Source organism: Aedes aegypti, chromosome 1 (assembly GCF_002204515.2).
Source record: "Aedes aegypti strain LVP_AGWG chromosome 1, AaegL5.0 Primary Assembly, whole genome shotgun sequence".
In the NCBI taxonomy this organism is placed as follows: Eukaryota; Metazoa; Arthropoda; class Insecta; order Diptera; family Culicidae; genus Aedes; species Aedes aegypti.
Genome location: NC_035107.1, coordinates 299,851,428 through 299,877,221, shown reverse-complemented (window position 1 = coordinate 299,877,221; position 25,794 = coordinate 299,851,428). Strand labels below are relative to the sequence as shown.

General features: G+C 37.0%; 2 protein-coding genes across 3 annotated transcripts in view; one reads left to right on the top strand and one right to left on the bottom strand.

Moving 5' to 3' along the window:
• Positions 1–9,817, top strand: part of LOC5568352 (cadherin-89D) — a 182,896-nt gene extending 173,079 nt beyond the window's left edge. For both annotated transcript variants that reach the window (XM_021838249.1, XM_021838248.1), the window contains exons 8-9: positions 9,010–9,303; positions 9,545–9,817. In XM_021838249.1, coding sequence (XP_021693941.1) covers positions 9,010–9,303; positions 9,545–9,599 — 349 coding nt within the window. In that variant the 3' untranslated portion in view covers positions 9,600–9,817. The remainder of the gene's footprint in view (positions 1–9,009; positions 9,304–9,544) is intronic.
• Positions 9,818–22,319: 12,502 nt separating this feature from the next.
• Positions 22,320–23,435, bottom strand: LOC5568353 (glutathione S-transferase 1). The gene has a single exon (XM_001657957.3). It carries the CDS (start codon positions 23,037–23,039, stop codon positions 22,413–22,415), a length of 627 nt encoding a protein of 208 aa, XP_001658007.2. The 5' UTR covers positions 23,040–23,435; the 3' UTR covers positions 22,320–22,412.
• Positions 23,436–25,794: the final 2,359 nt, after the last annotated feature.

Sequence of the window (25,794 nt, the reverse complement as noted above, 5' to 3'; positions counted from 1 at the left end):
GTCAAATATAATGCACATGGATGGATCGACGGCTCGGTCATTCCATGTGCATTATTTATGATTGAATTGTCAACGTAAAGTCATGTAAACCGGTTCCGCTTGCAACATTCTATGAGAGAAGACGTTTTGCGTACTATTTTTAAGATTTTGTTAGCAATGTTGAGTAAAATAGCTAGGTTTGTAGGATTTATCATTGAATAATACATTACCAATGGTTTTACATGATTGAAGCTAGAATTACGTGACGCGGAAATCTAAGATAATTTTGGTGTGTAGGAATCAAGATTCATGTTTCCAAACTTGGCCATTTTGTATGAAAAACGACAAAATGATTTTATTTTTTCGCCGGTCATATATGATTCAACTAACAAGAAAGTCAAGAAATTAGGTGTCGTCCATTAATAACGTGGGCATTTAGGGTGGAGAGGGTCAATCTGGCCAATGAGAATGCGAAAAGAAACCACGTGCACCGGTGAGTATCGAACCAACGGCTCCCTATTTGCTAGATGTGCGCTTCAACCAGCTGCAGAGTCCTTTGGGAGACCCGGACGCTGGAAAGGTGATTACCCCAAATCACATGGTATTATCATTTCGCAGTCTAAAGCTCCTTTTGATATATGAGATGTACATTTGACCACGATAATACATGTAAAAAAGGTCATTTATGGGATGTAACGCCAGGAAGAAGAAGGGGGTGTATTGACAGCTCCCTAGGTATTATTGCGCAGGTTTTTGTTAAGTTCTTGATGAGATTTTTGCCAAAATATTTGATGGATTGAACATGAGCAGTTGCTACTCCGTTATTGCAAGAATGGGATGGTACACAAATTATGTCACGGTAAATTTCAACTTTTTCGACCCACTCGCCCCCCCCCCCCTTTGTCACACTTTTTGTATGAGCACTCCAAAAATTTTGTAAGGGTTGTCACGCTTGGCTCGACTCCATCCCCTCCCTTGTAGCGTGACGTAATTTGTGCATGACCCCAATGCTTGAAAATTACTTTTTTGGATTTATGTCAAAAATTTAAGCCAGAACAATCAAAATGTTTTGGTTTGATATCGTATCTGTTGAAAAAATATCTGCTTAGCTACAACTACAGTTTCACCAGGTTAAGAACTTTTATAGGGACCAGCCAGCGACCATGTCTAACGCATAAATCCGAAGGCATTTTTAGAAGCGAATGGGTGGACCATTAAAATTTGCATTTTTATCCCAATCCTTAAAACTCGCTGAAATTGCTATGAATGACGCTATTTAAGATATTTAAAAAAATCAAAATTCAAACCATTTTGAGCTCAAAATATTCCACAAATTTAAAACAAAAAAAAAATAAAAAAAACTGGGATCAATTGCACCGTTAATTGATTGTCAAGTTCTAGGCAATTCCAGCCTAAAGCCTGAATCGCTGCTGATAAGTAATTTTTCGGCCTATCTTGATGCATGGGAAATTTCTGCAAGGAATCGATCAAGAATGTGCTTTTTTCTGATCACAGTACGAAGTTGAAAAGAACTGTCAGTTCAAATGGGAGTCACTGTAGGAAATTTCAGCAAGAAATCGGCGAAATATTCCTTTAGCGATTCCTTTTCAGTAGCAAATCAGGCTTAAGGAATTTTGCAGTTGTAGGGTTTTGAAGTTTACATGTACACGACAAAACACGTGTCAAATGTACAAATTGAATTTGAAACTACGAAAAGAAAACACGTGCTCCGGTGGGGATCGAAGCTACGACTCTCTATTCGCTAGATGGGTGCTTCAACCTACAAGCTGCGGAGCCCCTTGGGAGACCCCGACGCTCGGAGGTGGTGAAGACAACTGGTTTTGTAAACGCCAGCCTTTTTTAGTGTGTTAACCGAATCCTTGAGTTGATTGTCTATGCTGGAAAACACCAAATCGATTCCGAAATTCCTTAGCTTTGGGCGGAACTGATTGCTTATGTATCTGCCGTGTGGGATGGACACTCTTTTCGTGAGTTTGGTTATAAGGGTGAGGGTCGTCAAAGCACTCTGAATACGTTGTCTTTCCTTTTTGTAAATGATGGCTCTTATCGTCCTTTGCTTGTATCCGTTAATCCTTACCGTCTCGAAAATATATTCCGGTTGCTTAGTTTTCCCATCTCCGCTGAGGGGTAGAGTCTGCATCCTGTGGACCATGTGGTAAACGCTGCCATCTTATACGGGAATGAATGATTCGATGTGTATGGGATAACTGTGGGACCTTCCTTAGCCGAGTGGTGAGAGTCCGCGGCTATAAAGCAAAGCCATGCTGAAGGTATCTGGGTTCGATTCCCGGTCGGACCAGGATCTTTTCGTAATGGAATTTTCCTTGACTTCCCTGGGCATAGAGTACACAGGAAAAAATCCGTTCTCGTATCCGTGAACAGCAGACGTGAACTCGTCAACAAGCAAAAATACATACATGAATTAGATCATGTTTATGCGTAAACACGATGGGAGTTCATGGTGTATTTTTGATAGTTCACGTTTTTCAGAACTCTTTTTTGAGCGTGTATCATCGCACCTTCCACACGATATACGAATGCGAAAAAATGGCAACTTTGGTAAAGGAACCTCAGTTAAAAACTGTGGAAGTGCTAGTGTATAAGAACACTAAGCTGAGAAGAAGGCTCTGTTCCAGTGAGAACGTAATGCCAAGAAGAAGAAGGGATAACTGTAGGCTTTTGTCAAAGACACATTAAAGACCTCCATGTCCCTTGCAGTTGCCCAAAAATTTATGGCTCATAAGGTAATCTAGAATGCCGTTAAAAGTGTATTGCGATCTGTCAAACTTGGGTACCTTTTGCACTACCGAGGGACCAAATGCAGTACTAGAAGTGGTACCCAATCTGAGCCCGAGTCGGACGGACCTGCTTTTGTAGTTTTCGAAGTTGCACGATAAACTTTCTTCCCTGATGAAAAGTAGATCCAAAAACGATAGTTTTCTCTCTTCGTACTCCTCGTGGGTCATATTGATATCCTTCTGTATGCTGTTGATTGTATCCACAATCGTAGGTAGATCATTCCGCTTGATAACGCTGAAAATGTCGTCGACGTATCTCCATCATTTATCCGGTAATTCTCATTGTTTCTTTGAAATTTCTTCAAGATTCGCCATGGATAGCTCGCACAAAAAAAGGAGAGAGAGGATTTCTCATGGGGGCTCCTTTCGTCTGTTTGTAAAAGTTTACTCGAAACTGAAAGTAGTTCTCGTCCATGCACAATCTTGCCAACCACATGTATGTCCCGACCTTTCCGTTCCATGGTGCATCCGTCCTTTAGGATAATATCCAGTCCTCGAGGATTTCTGGGGAATCCTTTACTGGAACGCTGGGAAAAATAGCCGCTATGTCGAATGAAACTATCCTCTCTTAATCCTCGATGTTACCTGACTCTAATAGTTTCTGGGAGAAGTCCTGAACATTTTTAACAGACCTAGTGGATGAAGTGTTCTTCCAGGTACTTCCAAATGAGCGGAAGTACTTTTCCAGATGCTTCCGGAAAATAACTAGAGCTTGTTAGAGCTAAGTACAAATACGTTTATTCTATTTGACATTTACACTTCGAATGAAAATTTTCTCCTTTGGTCGCAGACAGAGGTTACTGCGATCAATGTAGATTGCTTGGATTGAACATCTCCCCCCTTAAGTCATCCAGTAGGGTTCGAACCTAGCTGGCGAACGGATCTGTCGTCGTTCCCTTGCCACTCGCCATTGCCCTCGCCACTGCGACTCGTCGGTTTCCTCCGCTTGAAGGTTGTTCTCGTTTCAAGGGGTGAAAGGATCAGGATTCGTTGCTGGATTGTACACCATTTTACATAGCCAATCAGCATGAAACCTTTTGTGTTCAGTAGATCACATTCATATGATAGAGCCACGGTGTGCCAGAAACCGTTATTAACAGAAAAAAATGTCCAAGAATTTGGCACCTACCATTCGAAAGATATAGTATTCAAGCATCTTCTCCTTGAATTTGAAAATATTCTAGCGAGGGAATCGAAAGTTATCGTGATTTCAAGGTTTTGATCTATTTTGCATGGGATATTCACATGCTTATTAATATTCCTCAACGGTGCATCATTATTAACTTGTAAACAAGCCAAGTAACCACCAGCTTTGCATTAAGCATTCAAAACATGTGATATCCAAGCATTTTCCCTGTAAATTTGAAATCATTTCGTCGAGAAAATCAGAAGTTACAGTAATTTGTATATTTACCATTATTTCTAATTAGAGCTTTTTCATGGCTTTGTTATATTAATGCACAGATTTTATAAATAAAAATGTCCATACGACTGACACTCGACATTCAAAAGATGTATTATTCAAGCATCTTCCCAGCTAGTTTGAGTATACTTTATCTAGAGACAACATAACTAAAGTACTTTGAAGTTTTGGAAGTATATTTTGATTATTAAATTACCATGGTCAATGCTTTTACCACTACTAACTGCAACAATTTTTTAATCAATTTGTTGATCAATGTGATTTAATAGCATGATTGACCGCCTACTGTTGCTTCCCCGTTATTACAAAAGTAATACATGCACAAGGAACCAACGGATGCTACTTAGGATTAAGGTTATTATGAAACGAAGCCAAACTTCGAATTTTCAAGTGCACAAGACTGGAGAATATGACAATAGATCGCGTCGAAAATCAATCAAATTACTGGCTTGCTTGTGGTGACCAATGGGATAAATTTTCAACGCGGAGCGCTGTTTGGTTCTCAAGTCTTGTGCTCTTGAAAATTTGAGTTCTGGCTTCGTTCTAAAATCACCTTAACCGCAGCACTCTTAGTGTGTAAGTAATGGAGTTCTCATTCCTTGTACTAAGCAATACCGCGTCCTGCTGCATCCGAATACAGGTCAATTGGGGTTCTGGAATAAATATTTACGTGTTACTATCTTTGAGGAAGTCGTTAGAATCCTCTGCACTTCCACGAGAAGTCAATGGGAGTTTGGAAAATTGGAAGGGGTTATATTACAGATTCGTCATGTTAACAAAACGCTTTATTACAGTATAGTCCTTCAGGGATCATCACATCATTTTCACTGATTATACCTTGTAATACCTCCCTCAAAACAAGATGAATTCAACAACATAAAGAATAAAATAAAATAAAAAGTTGGGAGGCGAATGAATTGTATTTTAGAGCCTCTTCAATATATATTTATATGCACAAAACATGACTGAAGATTCAATATAACGATACCTTTGATGACGAACCATTCAAAGATTTTGCATGATGCAAATCATGCAACATCAATCCAAAAAGGTAATCTATCAGTATCTAAAAGACACTCGTAGTATCGAATAATTCAAGGAACTAAACAAAATATTAGTCTTGTTGTATTCACATATTTTGCAAAACGTGAAACAATGTTAATTTATACAATAAAATCCTACTGACTATTAATTAAACAAACACATATATAAACGTATCCCCTTCGCTGTCATGAATAATATGTGAACCATCATATTTAGCGATCTCACCAGTTGATAATCCAAACTTGACTGAACAACAAGGTGCCACTTTCAAATTATTCAGTTTCACCAATATGCTTATTTGGGCCATAACGAAACACTGTCCCGCAAAACGCGCGGAAATGATACAAAATTAACAAAAACGAATCCATTTGCTTGTGATTTAACGAAGCACTGGTTTTCTTCAATGAAAGGTACAAGTTGAATGCAAATCTGTTTAGTTAATTTGTGTCGCAATTATTAAATGCGTGTTGCAAACTCTATTTTAGACGATTGAAAAAAAAATCTTAATGACTCCAAAACTTCAAAGTACTCTAGTTATGTTGTCTTTTTATAAAATTTTCTCAAACTAACTGCGGAAATAATTGACTACTGTATCTCTTGAATGCCGAGGGTCTGTCATATAGACATTTTTATTTGTAAATTATGTACACTTTCATAATAAAGGCATATAAATAAGCTCTAATTTAAACTTCATATAAATAATCATAAAAAATCAAATCACTGTTACTTCTGATATTCTCGACCAAATGATTTCAAATTTGTAGAGAAGGTGCTTGGATATCACATGTTTTGAATGCTTAATGCAAAGCTGGTGATAACTTGGCTGGTTTACAAGTTAATAATGATGCAGCGTTGGGGAATGTTTATAAGCATGTGAATTTCCCCTCCAAAATAGCTCAAAACTTTCAAATCACGATAACTTTCGATTCCCTCGTTAAAATATTTTCAAATTCACGGAGAAGATGCTTGAGTGATATATCTTTCGAATGGTGGGTGCCAAATTCTTGGACATTTTTTTCTGTTAATAACGGTTTCTGGCACTCCGTGTAGAGCTACATTCATTTACTCGTCCAAATTGGTTCAAAACATAAGAAAAACAATTCATTTTCTTTATAATTTTAAGTTCCATACACCTAATTTGGCCAGGGCACTCCTAATTTGGCCACCCTCATGAGAAATCAATGCAATTGGCCAATTTAGGAACCGAAGTTAAATCTCTGGCTGAAATTGGTTCTGTTGACCTATATTGACCAACGGGGTTTTTAAAGCGAAAAAATGGTCATTGCTCAGTTTTGATATTTTACACACATAATATGGATTGGAAGCTTGCATTTGACATATTTGTAGTATAAATACGGCTTCCCATTTAATTTTTATTGACATTTTCTCTTAGGCTGGCCAAAACCGGTGCTTTTACCCCACATAATTTTTTTTTTTGCACGGTACGCATCCCCCGTGCGTTGTACTTTTGACCACACTGTGTTGTACGATGGGTGTCATGCTTTGTAGTGGATACTACACACTTAATTTATTTCACTGAGGCCGGCAAAAAATTGCCGAGATCCCAACAGCTGAGATTTCTGCAAAAATCTCGGTAGAAGATCAAAGTGCCGATTGATCTGCAAAATATTGAATTAACCCAGCTGTCAAAATTGGACGAAAAGATCCGTAATCCATTGCTAAAAATCTCGGCATACCCTACCGAAATTTGGCCATGGGTTTTGTTTTGTTTATTTTTTGTTTGGACGAAGAATAAGAAAAAAAAAACATAATCTTTAATAATCAAAACGAATTTATTCAAAACAAATGTATTATAGCATTACAAACCACCAGTTTTCAGTAGACATCCCACCTTCTACTTAATTTGAGAAATTTCGTGTTTTTTCATTCGAGCACATATTCGTAGCACAACCATGAAGGAGTTGAAGGTCCAGGGAATATATCTAAAAATGTTACGAAAATAGCTTTAACTGAGCTGACTCGTCTGAACGACCGAAATGAAACTCTCCGATTAATAGTCACATTTACTGCACTGCTCAGTGATTTTTTACCAGATCATAGTAAATTTAACAGATGTTTGTAGTCGGTTGAAAATCGTTGGTTCTTTTTCTTCTTCTTGGCATTACGTCCTCACTGGGACAGAGCCTGCTTCTCAGCTCAGTGTTCTTATGAGCACTTCCACAGTTATTAACTGAGAGCTTTCCTTGCCAAAGTAGCCATTTTCGCATTTGTATATCGTGTGGCAGGTACGATGATACTCTATGCCTAGGGAAGTCAAGGAAATTTTCATTACGAAAAGATCCTGAACCGACCGGGATTCGAACCCAGACACCTTCAGCATGGCTTTGCTTTGTAGCCGCGGACTCCAACCACTCGGCTAAGGAAGGCCCGTCTAAAAATCGTTGGTGCAGTTTTTAATTCTGCCATGAATTCGGTAGATTATACAACAAAATTTGTTTGCGTGTACGAGTGAATAAATGTAATGGATCCCAAGTAGCAATTTATTAGCGTGTGAACAACATTTTGCCAATTGTGCTTAAGTTGGTTTTGGAACCGCACACAAGGTGGCAGCATCAGTACAACTTGGGTAGTGTACCGCACGATTACTTGCATGCGATATTTTGGAACAAGGCAGTTGGTCGTGAATGTAACGTTAATTTGTTGTATAATAATGGACAAGAGCACCCCCAGGATTACTTCTGAGGGACTTGAAATTAGGATATATCAAGATTAGAACACAAAATCAATGCAGATGCGATTGAAGCGATTATCAAAGTAGCCATGAAAATCAATATTGTTAATATTCTGGTAATTTATAAGCCGTACATTTGATTAAAATTTTGATTCATGGCCGACATAATGCCAATAAGCTGTTAAATACCACTAGCTTACCTGAATACAGTCGACTCTCCACATCTCTATATCGAAGGGACCATCGACACATTTTTAATGAATACTAGATTGAAAATCACTCCGTTACCAGGAAAATTAAAAACAAACAGACGCCATTTCGTCTTTGCCAATTGTTTTGAATCCCTAAAATCTAGTCTAGTAACCATTGATAATGGGCATATCGGCATACGGAAAGAAAATCGGGAATGGGAGATATCGAGATAGAGAGAGTGAAAATGTATCCAGACTGAAGGGACCGGAAAAATCATCGTCATAGGGAGAGATATCGAGATGTAGAACATCGAGATGTGGAGAGTCGATTCGTCATCAAACGTCAACATCCCACCGCAAAATCGCTAGTGTTTGGAGGGGATTTTAACCTCCAATTTGCCAAATAACCTCCAAATGATCACCTCCAAGTTAGTTCTAATACACTCCGTTGTATGAAATATGGTGGCGCGTCGATCGTGGCAAGTTTATCGTTAAACAGTCAATTGTATTAACAATATTGATTTTCATGGCTACCCTGATGAATCGACTGTTTTTTTTATGATCGAAATAATCAAAGTTGGATAGTTTTTTTTTTTATAAATAGAGTTGTCATACATTTCTGTTAAGGAAAATGTCATTTATTTCAGCTTATACGATAGCTTTCTACGTCAAGAACTGAAACGTTGCATGCTTATTTAGGTTGGTTTCGGTTATAAATCCTCGCAAAATTCATAGATAATTTCCAAATAACAATTACTGCCGCAAATTAATTCATCTCCGCGACATATCCTTCCTCTCCTCGTTACTATAACTGCTGCTGCTGTTCTGGCTCCAACCCATCGAACGAAACAAACTTTTCAGCTTGATCCCGCTGCCCAACATTGGCGGTGGTGGCGGAGGAGTCGGAGGATCGCAAGATGTGCGCGCGACGGGAATCCGAAACAATTCGTCCACGCTGGGCAATAGCAACAACAACAACAGTGGGAACGCAAATGCCGGCAGCGGTCGACCAATAGCCCGAGTCGACATCCAGCCGGTCATCAATCGGGCGGATTTGAAGAGTTCCATCTTCCATCCGAACTTCCACCGGCAGTTTGTGACGAACATTAGCACCGAATCGACGGCGGTCCCACCCGTCAGTGAGGAGAACAATAGGTTTGTTTTGAAGGGGTTATATTCTAACGAGATTGAAGTTTTATCTTGACAAAACTCAAATACTGGTATTTTATCTTTTACGACGTTACGGTCACATAAAGGACCTTTCTCAGAGACACAATTTTCATAGTGGAGATTGAGTCCCTACAAAATTGCTATATGTTACCATAATGTCGGGAAGACTAAATACAAGTATTTGAATAGCTAATAGTAAATTAATTTAATTTCCTTCCCATTTTAGCGATAGCTACGAGGACTCGCTCAAGGACTCCCTCACGTCCAACACGAGCCTATGACGAGAGGGGAACGCTCCCCCTCGCCGGGAGAGCTTCCACCGTTGCCACCCTCGCCACAGCCAGCTGTACAGAATAGCCGATAGGACAAACCAAAAATTTTAAGAACAAACAAACAAAAGTGCTGTCAGAGCCAGAGCCAATACGTCGTTTTTTACTAGCTGTAAGTTTTAAAATTGTTGATTCGTACTTAAGATGCGAGGACGCATGGTGTGCCGGAACACACGTATTATCGAACTTGCATGAACCTACGATCTTTTTTCATTACCAGTTAACCTTTGTGGACAACACAAGTTTTCAACATATTTAAAAATCTTTCATCGACTAAAAAAACAATTACTCATTTTCTATGTATAGATCTATATGAAAATTGAAGATTTACGCTAATTGGCCGCCCGTGGTTGCTACTCCAGTATCGCTAGATTAGCTGTACTTACACAAGGCACCAGCCAGATGACTGCTTGGGACTAAAATACCCTCAGTTTATAAGTGCTGGTGATCTTATATTTCTAGGCAACAATGGCGCCTGCCACGTCAGATTGCATACCAATGAGTGGAATAGGGTGGGATTGATGATGCATTTAAAACTGACCCATATTAGACCGAGTATACCTCGGCATCTACGCCAATTCATGCGGGAAAATATAGGTTTACGGTAATTTTATGGCAGAAAGATTTCGTTTTTGGTTAGCAGGCTGCCTATGTATCAGGCATAATGAAAGGCGTGCTATAATGATGGAAGACTGGAAGCGAAGGGAAACCACCACAATTTCTACTTTATAATTATTATTTATTCCAACCAAGTGAAAGTTTTTAACAACTACCGAAGAACTAAACATTACATATACTTTGCAATCGGAAAAAATGGACAAATTGAAGTGAAATCTGCTTAAAAGTTACACAAGTTACCCCCACACCACGAGAGGATTTTCGTAACCATTAGCCCGCTTATTCGCGTTTTCGGCTTTATAGGGCTATTATACGGCTAATATGGGGCGCGTCAGCGGTACAATTGCACTATATTAGCACGCAGGGCGAATTAAAATGCCAATTGGTTACTTGGGAAATTTGTCCATTTAATTCAATTGAAAAGTATATGTAATGTTTGGCGCTTCCATAATCTCTAACTAGACACATGGCTTCATAAGTTTTTGAAACATGGTCACTACTTTAATGCGATTCTATAAAATAAAAAATGGACTTTTAATGCAAGGTCTCTAAAGTCTATACCTCAATTGAAATGGTTTCTTGTCTTTTTTCCCCTTATTATGCTTGCACTGTATCCTGGTGCAATATTTTAAATGCACTAGAACAAGTTTCAGAGACTATTATGCGACTTTTTAACAGATTCTACAAAAATTGCTTCTCAGATTGATAGTGGAAAAGCTTAAGAAATTCTTCTAGTGGTTCTAGTCTTCCGAAATTTCTTGCAAAATTCTTTCAGGACTTCGTTTGCACATTATTGGAAAGATTCCACTACCAATTCTCCCTCTAGAATTTTTTTTTAGAGGAATTTCTCCAAGAAGTTCTTGGGCACTCAAATGCTACTATCACCAGTTTTCTCTGAGACTGACCCAGGATTATTTCCTGTAGACATTTTTCCACTAATTCACATTGGCTACAATTCTGCTTCTGGCTTCAAAAACCAAACGATTTACATAATTTCTAAAGCTAAAGTTCCTTATCTGAAAAGCATTCGAACCATCATGAGATTTAAAATATTTGTTTTGAAATTGAACTAGAAATTGATATCTCTTGCCCCACTTTACTCTCTTGTTACCATTGGCGTAGCTAGGATTTTTTTTCTGGAGGGGGCCTAGGGGGGGCCTAGCTTACACCTGTTTTACAGATGTATTATTATTATTATCTCTATTAGGGAGATTTTCAGCCCACGGCTGGTTCATCTCCAATTTACAGATGTAATGTCACAAACTTCGTATACAGATTTGTATTGATTTTAATCAGTCTTCAAAGATCATCATTGCAGCACAGATATTTTGAAAAGCATGCTTTGAAAATATCAATGCTTCGCGTAGGATTCGCGCCTTTTCAATTCAATTGCTCCTGTGCTCACTTGATCAAAAATAATGCATCATTGATTCAAATCATTTCAACGCAAACTGCATACTCTAGACCTCGGATTGCCAGCCTTGGTAAGCATAAAAACAACCCCTTGCAAAATAGCGGTATTCAACAAGCTTTCATTTGGAGCTTCTTGGTTCATCTTTCGAAAAACCTATCTAAAGGGCTATGTAAACAGTATCGTAAATAATAAAAGTGTTGTAGTTAAATGTACTTACCATGGGTGTAAGCTTATAATAGCTATATGTGAGTAATATCATTCGTTTAAAAATTAGCTCTTTCTACAAAAAACCAGTTTAGTGTAAAAGGTCAGTCATATTTTCGTTAGTTGAGGCCATTTATTTCGCCAGTATTCTGCTGATACAGCAGTATTAGCTTATTATCACATAACTCAGAAACATATTTCCTATTGACAAGAGACAATTTATATGTTTAAAAACGTTGCAGGTAAGACCTAACCAACCGTACATAACAGAACTTGCTTAACGGATACAATGGACTTAAATAGGAAAACTTTCAATTTGTTTGTTTAATTAAGAATGAGAATAGAACTTGATTTTAAGACTATCAATAATTTTAATTGCTTTGGTTTGGCACTCAGTCTTATGAAATTAGAAAAATTACATTGTGCCAGAACGCCGCAAAATAGTAAATCGCTGTTTTTCTCTGATTTTATTAGACTGAATGCCAAACCAATGCAAATAAGGTTAGAATAGAGGCGTGTGTAACATGTTAAAACTTCTATTTTCGTTATGGTAGAACTCTCCTAGGCAATACAAATACATTTTTATTGTCATTAATCATGCGATAACATAATGTTGATTACTGAATTACAATGTTTCGAAGATTAGGGTCCATTCCATAAATCACATGCAGATTTGTAACGATAATCATACCGCCAACAGCGCTACAGAGTTGTTGCTCTTGTTCGTAAATGACGCCAATGTAGTAAGAATGCATATATGTATGATGAAACATCACATCATTTTCTTCGGGAAAGAGATTTGAATCTGATTGTGGCTATAATAAAAAAAAAGATTACATTAACACCTTCTTAAGACTTTTGCAAATCAGCAAATTAATTGATACTAAACAACAGTTTCAGGTGTATCCCTTTGTTCACACAAGATAGCTACTGACACGCACTTTGTGACCTTGCAATGAAAAGAAAACATTGTTGGTTGCTAAGCCTACCAACAATGTTTGTTACCCTTCTGCAGTGTAGTGCGCTAAGTCCAAGGAGCCACAAATGATTCAGAAAAATGATGCAGTATTTCTGCCGAAATGATTGGAGCAAATCAAAGCCTTGTTGGATTGGAAAACAAGGATCGAATATTCTCTTTCTCCTTGGTTTATGAATCAAAGCAACGAAATGCAAAGGCAATTTTGAAGACTGATTTTAATAATTTGTGATTTTGTCTCATTTCGCGGCACATCAGTTTCATTTGTATATTTAAATATACAAATTCATTCTTTTTGTAATTCTTCAAGAATTATAGCGAAAAAATAACAAGGAATGTCCTTTGTGATTCTTCCACGATTTTTCAAGTATTCAATCATGTTCATTGAAGACATTCATCTTAGAATTCCAAAAGAAATTTCATTATGAATTACTTTCATAATTTTCAGTGCTTTCCTCAAACACTCTTTTACCAGTTTTCACGAAGTTCATCCTGGGCTTTCCACAGAAATCATTCCCAGACTTTCTGATCTCACCAGAAAAATTCTAGAAGAATCTGTATCGCATTGCTTAAACAATCTCTTGAAGAATTCGGCCGGAAAATGCATTAGATATTCTTTTTATTATTTCTCCTGGAAGGTCCTCTACGTACTTATTATATATACTGTTAGTTTAAAGTGTCCTCCAGTTGCTCATTATTAATTTGTTTAGGATTTTAATCAATTACTGAGTATTCATCCAAAAAAATAGTACAGAAAAATTACCAAAAATGTCTTCAAGATCACCAGTTCTGTTTGAAAAAATCACAAAAAAAATCAAAACTTCTCTGTTTGGAACTGTTAAAAATGAGTCTCTGAAAAAGGTCCCAAACGGACCGAAACGTTGGACATAATAAAACAACAGTTTTTTTTTTTAATTTTATCAAGACTAAAGCCAATTTACCATCAAAGCAGATTTACCTGCATTTTTTATATTTCTCTAAAATCAAGGAGCAACATCCCCCATTCCTCCTTTGCTTTGCTTAAATAAGAAATATTTAAAAAAATCTAACATTCTTACAAAGTTCCTAGTGGAAACCATTGAACTGTTCTTTCAAAAACTCTTCCACGAAAATACTCAAAGATTTCCCGAGTAATTTGTTCAGGAATGTCTTTGAGAATTAAACTATTGTTTCCCTAATATTCTCCAGAACAAAATACCAGAGATTCATCTAAGTACTTTCCAGAGATTTTTTTTCTTCAAACCGCATTAACGAAATTCCCAAAAGAAAAACCTCCAAAAATTCTTGAAAGATTTTTTTTTGAAAATTTTTTTCATTGATTTACTAGGATTTTGCAATTTGTTCTTGAACTTATCAATAAAATTCTCTTGAAATTCCATGAAGTATTATTTAAGGTTCTAGAAATAATTCCATTTTTTTTATTGGTAATCTCATGATTCTTTCATAAATAACATTTTAAAATTTATCCACTCTCCATATTTTGGCTCGAAAACTACTCCCTGAATATCTCAATACTTTTGGGAATTGCTCTATAAACTCTTTACGAATCACTCCATATCAGATTTCTGAAGAAACACATACAAAAAAGGTTTGCAAGAACTTTGTAGGTATTTTTTTACATAATTGCAGCTGACATTTAATTCGGAAAAACTTACTACATTCCTGTCGTAAAATTCATAATCAAAATCTTAGAAAATATTTTGTATTAACTCCGAAGTGTCATGATACTATATTGTGAACATATTGATGTAGGAAAAACCAATGTTTTCCTACCTTCTGAAATATCAAACAAACTAACTTGAATAGTCTATTATCGATTATTTTGTAGTACAGTAGAAGTTAAACGCGGAAATATTGCCGGAAATATACAGTCGCCTCTCCACATCTCGATATCGAAGGGACCATCGAGATAGGGAGAGATCGAGACCTAGAACAAATTTTTTATGAAAACTAGATTGAAAATCACTCTGTTACTAGGAAAATCAAAAACAAACAGATGTCATTTCATCTTTGCAAATTGTTTTGAATCCCTTAAATTTAGTCTAGTAACCTTTGATAATGGGCATATCAACATACGGAGAGAAAATCGGGAACGATAATCACATCGAGATAAGGAGGATATCGAGATATGGAGAGTAAAAATGTATGCAAAATGAAGGGACCGGAAAAAAACATCGACATATGGAGAGATATCGAGATATCGACATATGGAGAGATATCGAGATGTGGAGAGTCAACTGTAGCAACAAATTTTTAAAGTACAGTGCATTAATTTAAAATTTTGTTGAGGAATTCCTAATGAACTTTCAGAAATCAGGAACCATTCGTTAAAAAATTCTGAAATTTTTCAAAACTCCTACAATTTACCTTTTTAGGATTCCATCAGAATCATCTTTAGAAATTATCCTTGAAATCTATCCTTCCTTGACTTCTGGTTTTCTAGAATTCTGCCAGAAAGCCTCTAGAAATTCCGGCCTCGTATCGCACCAAAATATGCGAATTTGGAATCAGACAATTATTGTTAAAATTATTTCTATGGAAGTGTTTTAGGAAAGATCAATAAAAAATCTTTATGAATATCTTAAAATATCCTTTCCCCCTTCCCAGTTATTTTACTACATGTTTTTCTACAAATTCCTTTTCCGCTGTGCTCACTTTGGAAGCAAAAGTTTTTTCTGGGGTATTTCAACAAATTTCTTTTGAAAATTCGAAGGCAGGAGATGTTTCAAAAACAATTTTCTTCCAATTCATGAATCAACCGGGGATTCAAAGAAGAATATGACGCAACTTGTGATGTATTTTGGAAACATTTATTAAGCACCATTTATGAGTGACGCAGAAGAATTTGTAATAAAATTTTTGGGAAAAACATTGAAACAAATTCACAGAAGAATTTCTAGTATAACTTTCAGTGAAATATCCCAGTATTAGATTTGACAGAAGTAACATTTTTTTGGCAAATCCGGGAACGTATTCCGGAAGCAACTTGCTAATAAAAAGTAGACATAGAAGGAAAAATTATTTGACTAATTTCTATGAGATTTGCAAAAGTTCTGAAGCCACCATTCAATATTCCTTTAGGAATTTGATAATACTAAAACTCTATGAATAATATCGAAAAGTTGTTTGAAAAACAATTTGCTACAAATCTTTTGGGCATTAATCAAATAATTTTTGAAACAATAAGTTCTCTTGGAATAATATAGTTTAAGCAAAAATTTAATCATGCAAATACTTCGAACATTGTATCAAAATCAAGAAAGCATTTATTGCTGGAATAACATTATGGCCGATTTTGTTACATTGTTTTGAGCCATTAATCTGATGGGAAACTTTTCATTGCCATGAAAGTTAAACCTTAATTTTCGTAGTAGTATTTTTAGTAATTTTGTGACAAAATTTGTGTCTGTTTTTTCAATTATTTATTTTCTGATGTTAATGTATGGATTTTTTTAGTGAATTCTCATAAGTGAAATCATTATCACCAGACACCTCGAGCGGGGTATTATGAAAATACATGATAAATCAGAATGCAGTGAATATGCTGCTTTATGCTGAAACAGCATTATTTAGATTATGCAGAAAAAAAAATGAATTTTGAGAATCAAATTTCCAGGATATAGACGCTTTCTGGTACCACGGTATTTTTTGCAAAGGACATGTCGAAAAATTGCGCATCTCGCATGTAACAAGAAACTGGTTCTAAAGTAATCAATCGATCGACAGCCGAACGGTAAGCTTTCGATTATCGCACGATTCACCGAAGTCAGAACAGCCGCGCTGATGCTGTGTAACGTAAATGAGGTTTTCTCAATATAATTGTACAACATTAGGGGGATTAGGGGCATAATGAACATACGGGGCGAAACGGACACCCCCTCAATATCTGAGAATATGCATACTTCATCAAAAGTTCATACACTGCATGAAATCTGTATTGCATTTGAAATGTTTGACGGTATAAAAGTTTATTTTTTGCTCCAATTTTCCTTGCAAATTTGACTTAAAGTTATTCTCAGTTTCAAATTTGCATATAAGCAAGGCCGTGGAAAAATCTAATTTTTGAGCAAAGTAGCGAACCCAGAAAGTTCTTTTTAGTTATTACGATAGAAGGAGAGTTCTTTTACATATAGAAAGGATTGACAGTCATTAAATGTATTGGAATCACTAAATTTTATGCAGGTGTTCATTTCGCCCCGATACCTTTTTACCAGCCTTGTTTTCGACCTAATTTTCTTTCTCGCTTTTCTGACACATGATATGATTTTTATCATCATGAATGAATGTAGCATGTCGTACTTACATCAAACTTGAAAACTAACCGGGGGTAAATTAAAAACACTGCCATTGTATGGTCTTAAAACGAACTTTTGCTTAACGTGTCCATTATGCCCTTAATTCCCCTACATAACGTAACTACTGAAGCGATTTTTTTGTTAATAACAAGAGTCATGTACATAATTTCAGAAGATTTTGCGTCATCTTGAATCGTTTTTGTTTTATTTTTTTTGTCATCAAAAATTCTGGGGGGGTCTTGATGATTCTGGAGGGGGCCAGGCCCCCCTGGCCCCCCCTATTCCTACGCCAATGCTTGTTACACAAATTTCATTAGGGATTCTCTCCGATGTTTTTCAAGGGATCCATTCACCATTCATCACTCCATCATGTAGAATATTATCCAGAGATCCCTGGGAGGGAGAAACCAATACAAAATTTATGTACGTCAAGGTGAGCCGAGATTTTGCTGTCACGAACTGTCACTGTGAGCCCAGATCTTAAAGAGTGGACAAACATGATAAAAGCGCGTAATTCATCAATACATATTTTTGCGTTTCATCAAAGTTGACAACAAACGGTTAAAAATCAATTCCTACAAATCCAAAAGCAATGCCACGATAGCACCTTTTTATTTTTATTGAATACTAGTGGTCCCGGCAAACTTCGTTTAGCCATCAAGTAGGCTGTTGAAAAACGATATTGATCATCCCATACAAAATGACAGTTCCGTTCACGCACGCTTTTCCAACTTTCCCGGTGAATATCCTGGGATTTTTATACACACGAACACGTCGGAACCCTTGACTAACAAAACGGAGGTAGAATCATTCAAATCCGTTGACCCGTTCGTAAGCCATTTCGTGACATACAAACACCATTCCATTTTTATTTATATAGATAAAGTATTGAAATATGCGTGTTACAAGTCAGTATTTTAAACTCAGAGAAAAAGAAATAAATGAAGTTCGAAAAAACTGCCCATATTGCCCCGAATTGCTCTTTCAAGTTTCATTATTTTAGAATGATAAAATTTGATTGTTAGAATGTTTTTTTTAATGCAATCATTTTGCACGGAGTGTTTATACATACATCCGATTCTGTTTTTGCACGGGGGATGCGTACCGTGCAAAAAAAGTTTTCAGTTCAAAATTTCAAAACCCGTGCAAAAAAAGTAACACTATTTCTCGACGTTTCATGCAAAAATAAGGTTTCGGCGAAAAAAAATGTATGGAAACTTTTTTTTTGCATGGCCGTGTAAAAAAATCCGTGCAAAAACAGAATCGAGTGTACTTATAACTTTCAAGTGCAGTGAAAAAAATAATTGATTTTTTAGATTATATGATATAATTTTACAACCAAAAATAGGGTGCTCATTTCACCCCGTCGGTAAAAAATCGACTACAAAAATTACAAATTTTAAAAATCTCTCATTCATTCGGGAATGTTATAAGACAACGGAAATCATACAGATCTAGTGTATTGATCTAAGAATTGTTGGGAATCACGCAAAAATCCATAATTCCCATAATATTTTCAGCATTTTTATCGACTCTTTTTTCTTAAGGTGGCAAACTGCCCCAATTTCCCCTAAACAAATTTGAACAGAACAGCTACTCTCGAATTTTTTTTTCAAAAACTCGAAAAACAACTTCCGAAAATAAAACTTGACATTTCATTGGGGACATACCTGACAAAATGTCTAATACAATTCTTCAAAGAATACATTAGGGAATTTCTCAAACAATTTTGGAAGAATTAATGGATAAATCTTTGGAGGATTCTCTAGACTCTAGAGTAATCGTAAAGGTATCCTTAGAGAAATTCCTGAACTACAATTCTAAAATTCTACTACAATTACAATTCTAGCAATTCAAAGAAGAACCTGGAGCAGGCATTGCAAAATTCATTCTCATTTGATTCAGAAGCACGATCAAAGCATGCTAAGAAAAACATTCTATCTGTAGCTGTCCTTGATCGGCAATGTATCGCGAGTTGTTACAAGTTTGATGAGTAAGAGCAGCGAACGAGAGCCCCGAAAGAGAGAGAGCGTTGATAAAATCCATTAATATAATAATCCCCGAACATCCGACAGTAACAGTGTCCCCCAGACTTGGAGCTTGTTCAGAGGAGTTTTATCATGCACTGCTATCCCCCTGAACTAATCAGAGCTGTGGCACTATAAGATAAACAGTAGGCCGTCCCTTATTTTTCGAAAATGCGAAATGTTATAAGTTCATCATTGTGGAGTGCTCGTTTTGGTAAGAAAAAAATCATGTAAAATTTTGAAGTACGTACGTGGACGCTAAGTAGTCCCCCAAAGGCCTTGAAGGTATCAGGTGTACAGGTGTACATGACCCCCGTGCGCAAATCGAGCTCGCTGCCCCAGTGCACGCAATGAAAATCTATTGAACAAAGCTAGTTGATACGACTTTCATAATTACAAATGAAATTAACTTTTATGATAACTGTGCACAGGAATATGTGTAACTAGTTGCTTTTTATATCCATGTAGTGTTCACTAGAGCAGCGAGCTCGATTTGTGCACGGGGGTCATGTACACCTGATACCTTCAAGGCCTTTGGGGGACCACTTAGCGTCCACGTAGCAACTTCAAAATTTTACATGATTTTTTTCTTACCAAAACGAGCACTTCACAATGACGAACTTATAACATTTCACATTTTCGAAAAATAAGGGACGGTCTAATAAACAGGCTCTCATGGTGTGCTGCAAATCATGATTGTTACAGAGCGCGATAAGTGAGAGATTCTCTTATTTTTCTCAGGATTAAGTCCCTGATCTGGAGGCATCTCAGGCGATTGAACTCTTGAATATGTTCTAAACTAGGAGGAATCCTGGATGAAATTCCTAGAGGACTCAAAACATTGAAACATTTCAGAGATAATCTCTGGAGGAATTCGTGATGAATATGAAAATGAAAATATTCGGAGTGTTATTTGAAGAACATTTTGACTGTCCCATACTGTTTTTCGAACCAACACCTTTTTTCGTCGCAACGTTCATGTTTAATATATACTTCACTTTGAATGTGTAAATGTCAACACTTTGTTAAAAAATGTAGTGGAAAAACATGAAGCTGGTGCAGTCTCACATTGAATAATTAAGACATAAAAGTCTCTGTATGAACTTTCAACCCAAATAGCAACTGCAAAACGAAAATATTGTTCAAGTTTATATTTTTTTCTGAACTATAAAGGCAAAATGAGTCATCTGTGCGGTTATGCTAAATGAATATGCCACACAGAAATGTGCTAGAAAATTTTGAACATTTGTATGAGAAGACGAACTTCAAACTTTAGGCGCCATTTTATCAATGCCTGTCTTTTCCATATGGGACAATTATTGCTTTATGGGAAATTCACAAAATATTATTACAGATATGTCTGGTCAAATTCTATGAGAAATCAGACTCTTACCTCATGGTTCCTGATTGTTTTTTTTTTCTTGATACCTGTTCGGTCTCTTTTTGGTCTTATTTTGGTATCTCTACGGCCTCATTTTTACTACACTCAGTCGCTGCATTTATCACAATAACCCGTTTTCGACAATATATCAGTATAAAGTTACTAAACTTCGGTTTATCAATCATATCATTGTTTCTTTTACTGCGCACATAAATTAAGCAGTTTGTTTGAAAACAACGAAAAAAATTCAAATTGAAAAATAAAGGCATAACAGTCTCACTGTGATTCAACTCCTGCTGTACAAAATTATCGCGAGTATATAATAATTAACATTTTGCATCTTTCATCCATTCCCAGATCCATTCAATTCAATCCATTTTATATTGTAGAAAATCTTATACATTTTACCTAAGAACTCAGCATTGCATCGACCAAATTTTTGATTCAATGTGTCTTTAGAATCGTAATCTTATACTCTTCGAAGAGAAGTTGCAAAATTTTGGCGGAAGAATCCGAAAACTATTCAAAATCAATGAAATTGTCGTACAAGTCATCGTGCAAAAGTTTGGGATCACCTGAGCCGCACGCATACCATTTTTGTCAATATCTCTGCCATTTTTCAACCGATTTTAAAAGTTCGTAGCTTTTTCCGAACGCAAATAATAACGTGTACATGATTGGTTAGAGATTTTACAGAATTTGCGTGTTTTAAGTATGTTCATGTGAACCCAAAATTTTTGGACGATGACTTGAATGACTGTTTCACTGATTTTGAATACGTTTCAGATTTTTTCCTCCAAAATTTCCTGAGTGCTTTTCAACGAATATAAAACTACGATTCTATTGATACATTGATTTAAAATTTTGGTCGATCCAATGCTGAGGAAATCAGCTATGTTTTGTCAATGCTTTTCTTTAAATGTCACAAATTTAAGTAAAAATTTATTGTACAAAATTAAAAAAATGTTTTTAGAAAAGTATCTACAAAGTAATGCCTTCAAATGAGCCAAAGAGTGTTTGGATTGGACTTGTAATTACAGAGATATGGACAAAACACTTCTGTATGTTTTTTAAGGGGGTGAACCCAAACTTTTGCACATGAGTGTATATCGTACCGTACCTGCCACACGATATACGAATGCAAATTTGGAGGAGAATACTCCTATTTAATAACTATGGAAGCAGATAAGCAGGTTCTGTTTTAGTGGAGTCGTAATGCCGTCAAAAAAAAGAAGTGCTGAAATTGGTGAAATTTTACGTCTTTATGTCGGCGTAATATGACGTAATTTTTGGAGCCTTTCTAAGCGGAGTGGTTGGCGTCCACGACTACAAAGCAAAGCCATGATGAAGGTGTCTGGGTTCGATTCCCGGTCGGTCCAGGATCTTTTCGTAATAAAAATTTCCTTGATTTCTCTGGGCATAAAGTATCATCGGTGTGCGGCAAGTACCGAGTGCGAAAATTGTAACTTTAGTGAAGTAAGCTCTCAGTTAATAACTGTGGAAGTGCTCATTAAACATTAAACTGAGAAGCAGGTTTTGTCCCAGTGAGGACGTAATGCCAAGAAAAATTTTACATAATTTTACCTGTATTTTTCTAAGTATTTTAAAGGATATCTTGATTCCAAAAGTAACTTTTAATCAAAAAAGATCGTAGGTTCATGCAAGTTCGGTGATATGTGGGTCTAATCACACCGTGGAACGGTGCGAGCGAGGAACGAGTGCTTTCGAAGTGCAATCGAAGTAACCAGTGACAAAGATTAAGTGTAAATAAAACTCTACGTTTAATGTTAATACAAAAAAAAAATGAAAATATGAATTGAATGTATATCACCTTCCCGTCCTTCACCCGGTCATTTGAATGCTGCAAATTCCTTCGCGCCGGCTTCGTTGAATTTCGACCCCGGGGCCACATCCTTCATGTGTTTGTACCATTCGAACACGTTGTGATAAGGCTTCAGCTCGAAGCCGAGGCAGTTCATCGTGGCAACCGTTGCCAGCATGCTCAGGTCGACAATCGTCATGGCCTCCCCCGTTACGTAGGGCTGTCCTTCTAAAAATAGATCCAGCATTTTCACCGCATCTTCCAGCGCCGCCAGCTTCTTGTCGTCTCCCTCCAGTCCTCCGTAGACCTGCTCGTGGTAGTATTCGGCGAATCTGTGGTACAAAATGCACGCGTCGAAGAACAGTCTTTCGTTGACTTTGGCTTGCTTTGAGGGGTCCTTCGGGTAGAGGCTATCGTCCTTGCCGTACTGTTGGACCAAATACATCTGAATGGCTCTGCTTTCCCACAGGATGAGATCTTTGTCCTTCAGCGTTGGAATGCTGTGTTGAGGCGTGATCCGGCCATAATCTGGACGTTGATTATCCTTCCCATTCATCAAATGGATCTCCTTCAGGTTGAGCTGAACTCCGAGGGCCAAAGCAGTCATCTGGACGGCCCTACAGGGAGCCGATGCATGCGAATAGTACAACTCCATTTGGCTAAAGTGCAATCAATTGAATCGACGCAATAAGAACCAGTTTGCTTGCTTCTCTGCCTTTCTCCAGTCCAATAAATTTTCGATCGTTTCCAAACAACGAACTAAGCTGAACTGAACCGAAAAACATACGTGCAGCCAGCCAATCCAAACGGGTCGGTCTTTGCGTTGCGCTACACGCTTATTCGCTGCTTCGCTTTGGTGTAAGAAATCTAGCATCTACCTACCTTCCTAGCAGCACCCAATGGCTTCTTTTTCCTCTTCGTCATCGTTGCACCATCTCACTTCACCATCGGAGCCATTCACGCTGCGTCCTTCTTGTCCTGTTCCCAGTTTCCAGTCCTACGTGCCTACGTTCCCCGAAGTCCGCACTTGTTTGGGTCGGGTCTTCATCGTGGTGTGGTGGTGACTGTTGTCTAATCAAGAACCCGCATCATAATGTAAAAAGCGAAAAAAAACATCATTGCACGCTTGGAGTTATTCACATAAAGTCAAATTTCATTGCTTAAATTAGCTTACTAGTTGATAATTGTATTGTAGAGATAATTGAAGATGTAAAGCATAGGCCAATTAAAAGCACTTCCCACACAACGAAGTGGCACGATTCACAGTCATGGGATGGTATGCAGTTCAATTTTGCTGTTTTTCGTAACGCAACTCCATAATGAAGCGACTTACTTTTCTACATTGATGCAAAAGTTGAGTAATTTCTCATAACGCAACACAATTCTGTTGCGCAGTAACCATGGGTTAAACTAAAAAAAAACCATTGGAATTTTTGCAAGAATTCTTTAAAACATTATAGCTTGAGCCATTGTGCGCCATCTCTAAAAAATATCTGTGGCTAACTCGGAAAGAATTATTGGCGTCAAATCTCTGTAGATATTTTCGTAGAAGTCCTCATGGAAAGAACTCATAAAGGTATTTTTAGGCAGATTCAGAATTATGTTAATTAAAAGTCTTATTTAGTACTATACCATTTAATTCCACTAGAGTTTGTATCCTTTGACAGATACGCGAATTTCGACCTCAATATGCGATCACTGCGAGTTTATGTTTCGAACAGAAAACTTACTTAAAGGTGCTGAACCTTTTGAGAAACGAAGCCAGACACCTTCAGCATAGATTATTCTACAGCAGCGAACGTTACCTCTACGACATATCTCTGAAAATTTCAGAGCAGCTATATTTAGCTCTATCGAGATTATTGGATGAATGTTTTGGAAGTTTTTATGGAAATTGCTTTTATGGAGAGCATTCTCTTGATTCTTTTTTAAAATATTTCGAAGGAGTTCAATTATATTCTTAATACTAAGTGGCAGTCTGCTGTCATATTCCATAAGTTCATGGGACCCATTAACAAGACAACCAGTTAATCAATTGTGATCCAACAAAAAAAAAGGAAAAAAAGAGTATTCTCTCCTATTCGTGTTGCAACAATCTTATTCTGCAACAACAGCTTATCCCAATCTGAGCAGAATATGATAATAATCGCCCAGCGTATGCGAAATTATTTTCTAGGCTTTGCATTGCAATTTATGAGAGCTTTCTCCGTGTTTTTAAACAAAGCCACATTATTGAATAACAAACATTAAACAAATTTGAATTTGTGTTCAAAACAACTGGTTAATCAAGAGTTGAAAAGGGCACATGTGTTGGTCATGACATCCTAACACGCAAAAGTTGGGACAAACGATTGTAAGCGTGCTTGCTTTGTTGTTTAATTCACTGGTTACCACTTCATTGAAAAACAATCTCAACCATTTTAGGATGCATGACTTCGAAGCTTCTTGAAAGTTTACCAAGAATTTTTGTTTATGATGTTTAAGAACATCCCAGGGAGAGTTTTTCCAAAAAAATCTTTGACTTGTACGGTAGAAGCACCGGTTTTAGCCATACACCAGTCGTAGCCATAGTTTTTTAAATACCGTTTTACATAGCCAATCAGTATCACATATTTTGTGTTCAGTAAATATCATGTGATTAATCAATTTAAGAACGAAAGTTAAATATCTTGCTCAAACTGGTCCTGGTGGCCTATATTCACCAACGAGATATTCTATGCAAAAAAATAGTTATCTATGCAACAAGTTGCAAAATGATGTTTTTTTCAGCACGAGTCGTACATTTAGCCAACGAGGCTCGCCGAGTTGGATAAATACGACGAGTGCTGAAAAAATCGAGTTGTGAAACGAGTTGCATACAACATTTTTTGCAATAACGAAAAATGTCGGTAAAGATGGATTTTTGGGGATATTTTAAGAAAATCCACATGGCCATCCATGCGTTGTAGCAACTCAATATTTCTCAATCAGGTAGGCTGTGGAATGACTGTCACAAATTTTCACACTTTCATTTCTGATTCTACTTTCAAAGAGAGACCAGGTAAGGACGCTCCGCTTAGAATTTTCAACCATACTGTATATACTGAATTGCCAAGATTACAAGAACCGCCCCATAACGCTCCCGTCCTTTTATATAGTGAACCCATAAATCCTCTACTTCCTCAAAACTCAGAATACTCATGGTCAACCAGCTTCTGATTCTAGGATCCGAATCCGATTTAATTCGGTTCGTCAAATAGATGTAAAATCAACTTAAGTACTGGTTCTACATCCATTTGACGAACCGAATTGAATCGGTTTCGGATCCTATAGTCAGAAACTGGTTTGAGAAAATCACAGCATTTCAATAAATGACGTATGGAGGTGATCCGACTCCGATTCGGTAACTTCCAAAACAGTACTGAAAAGTG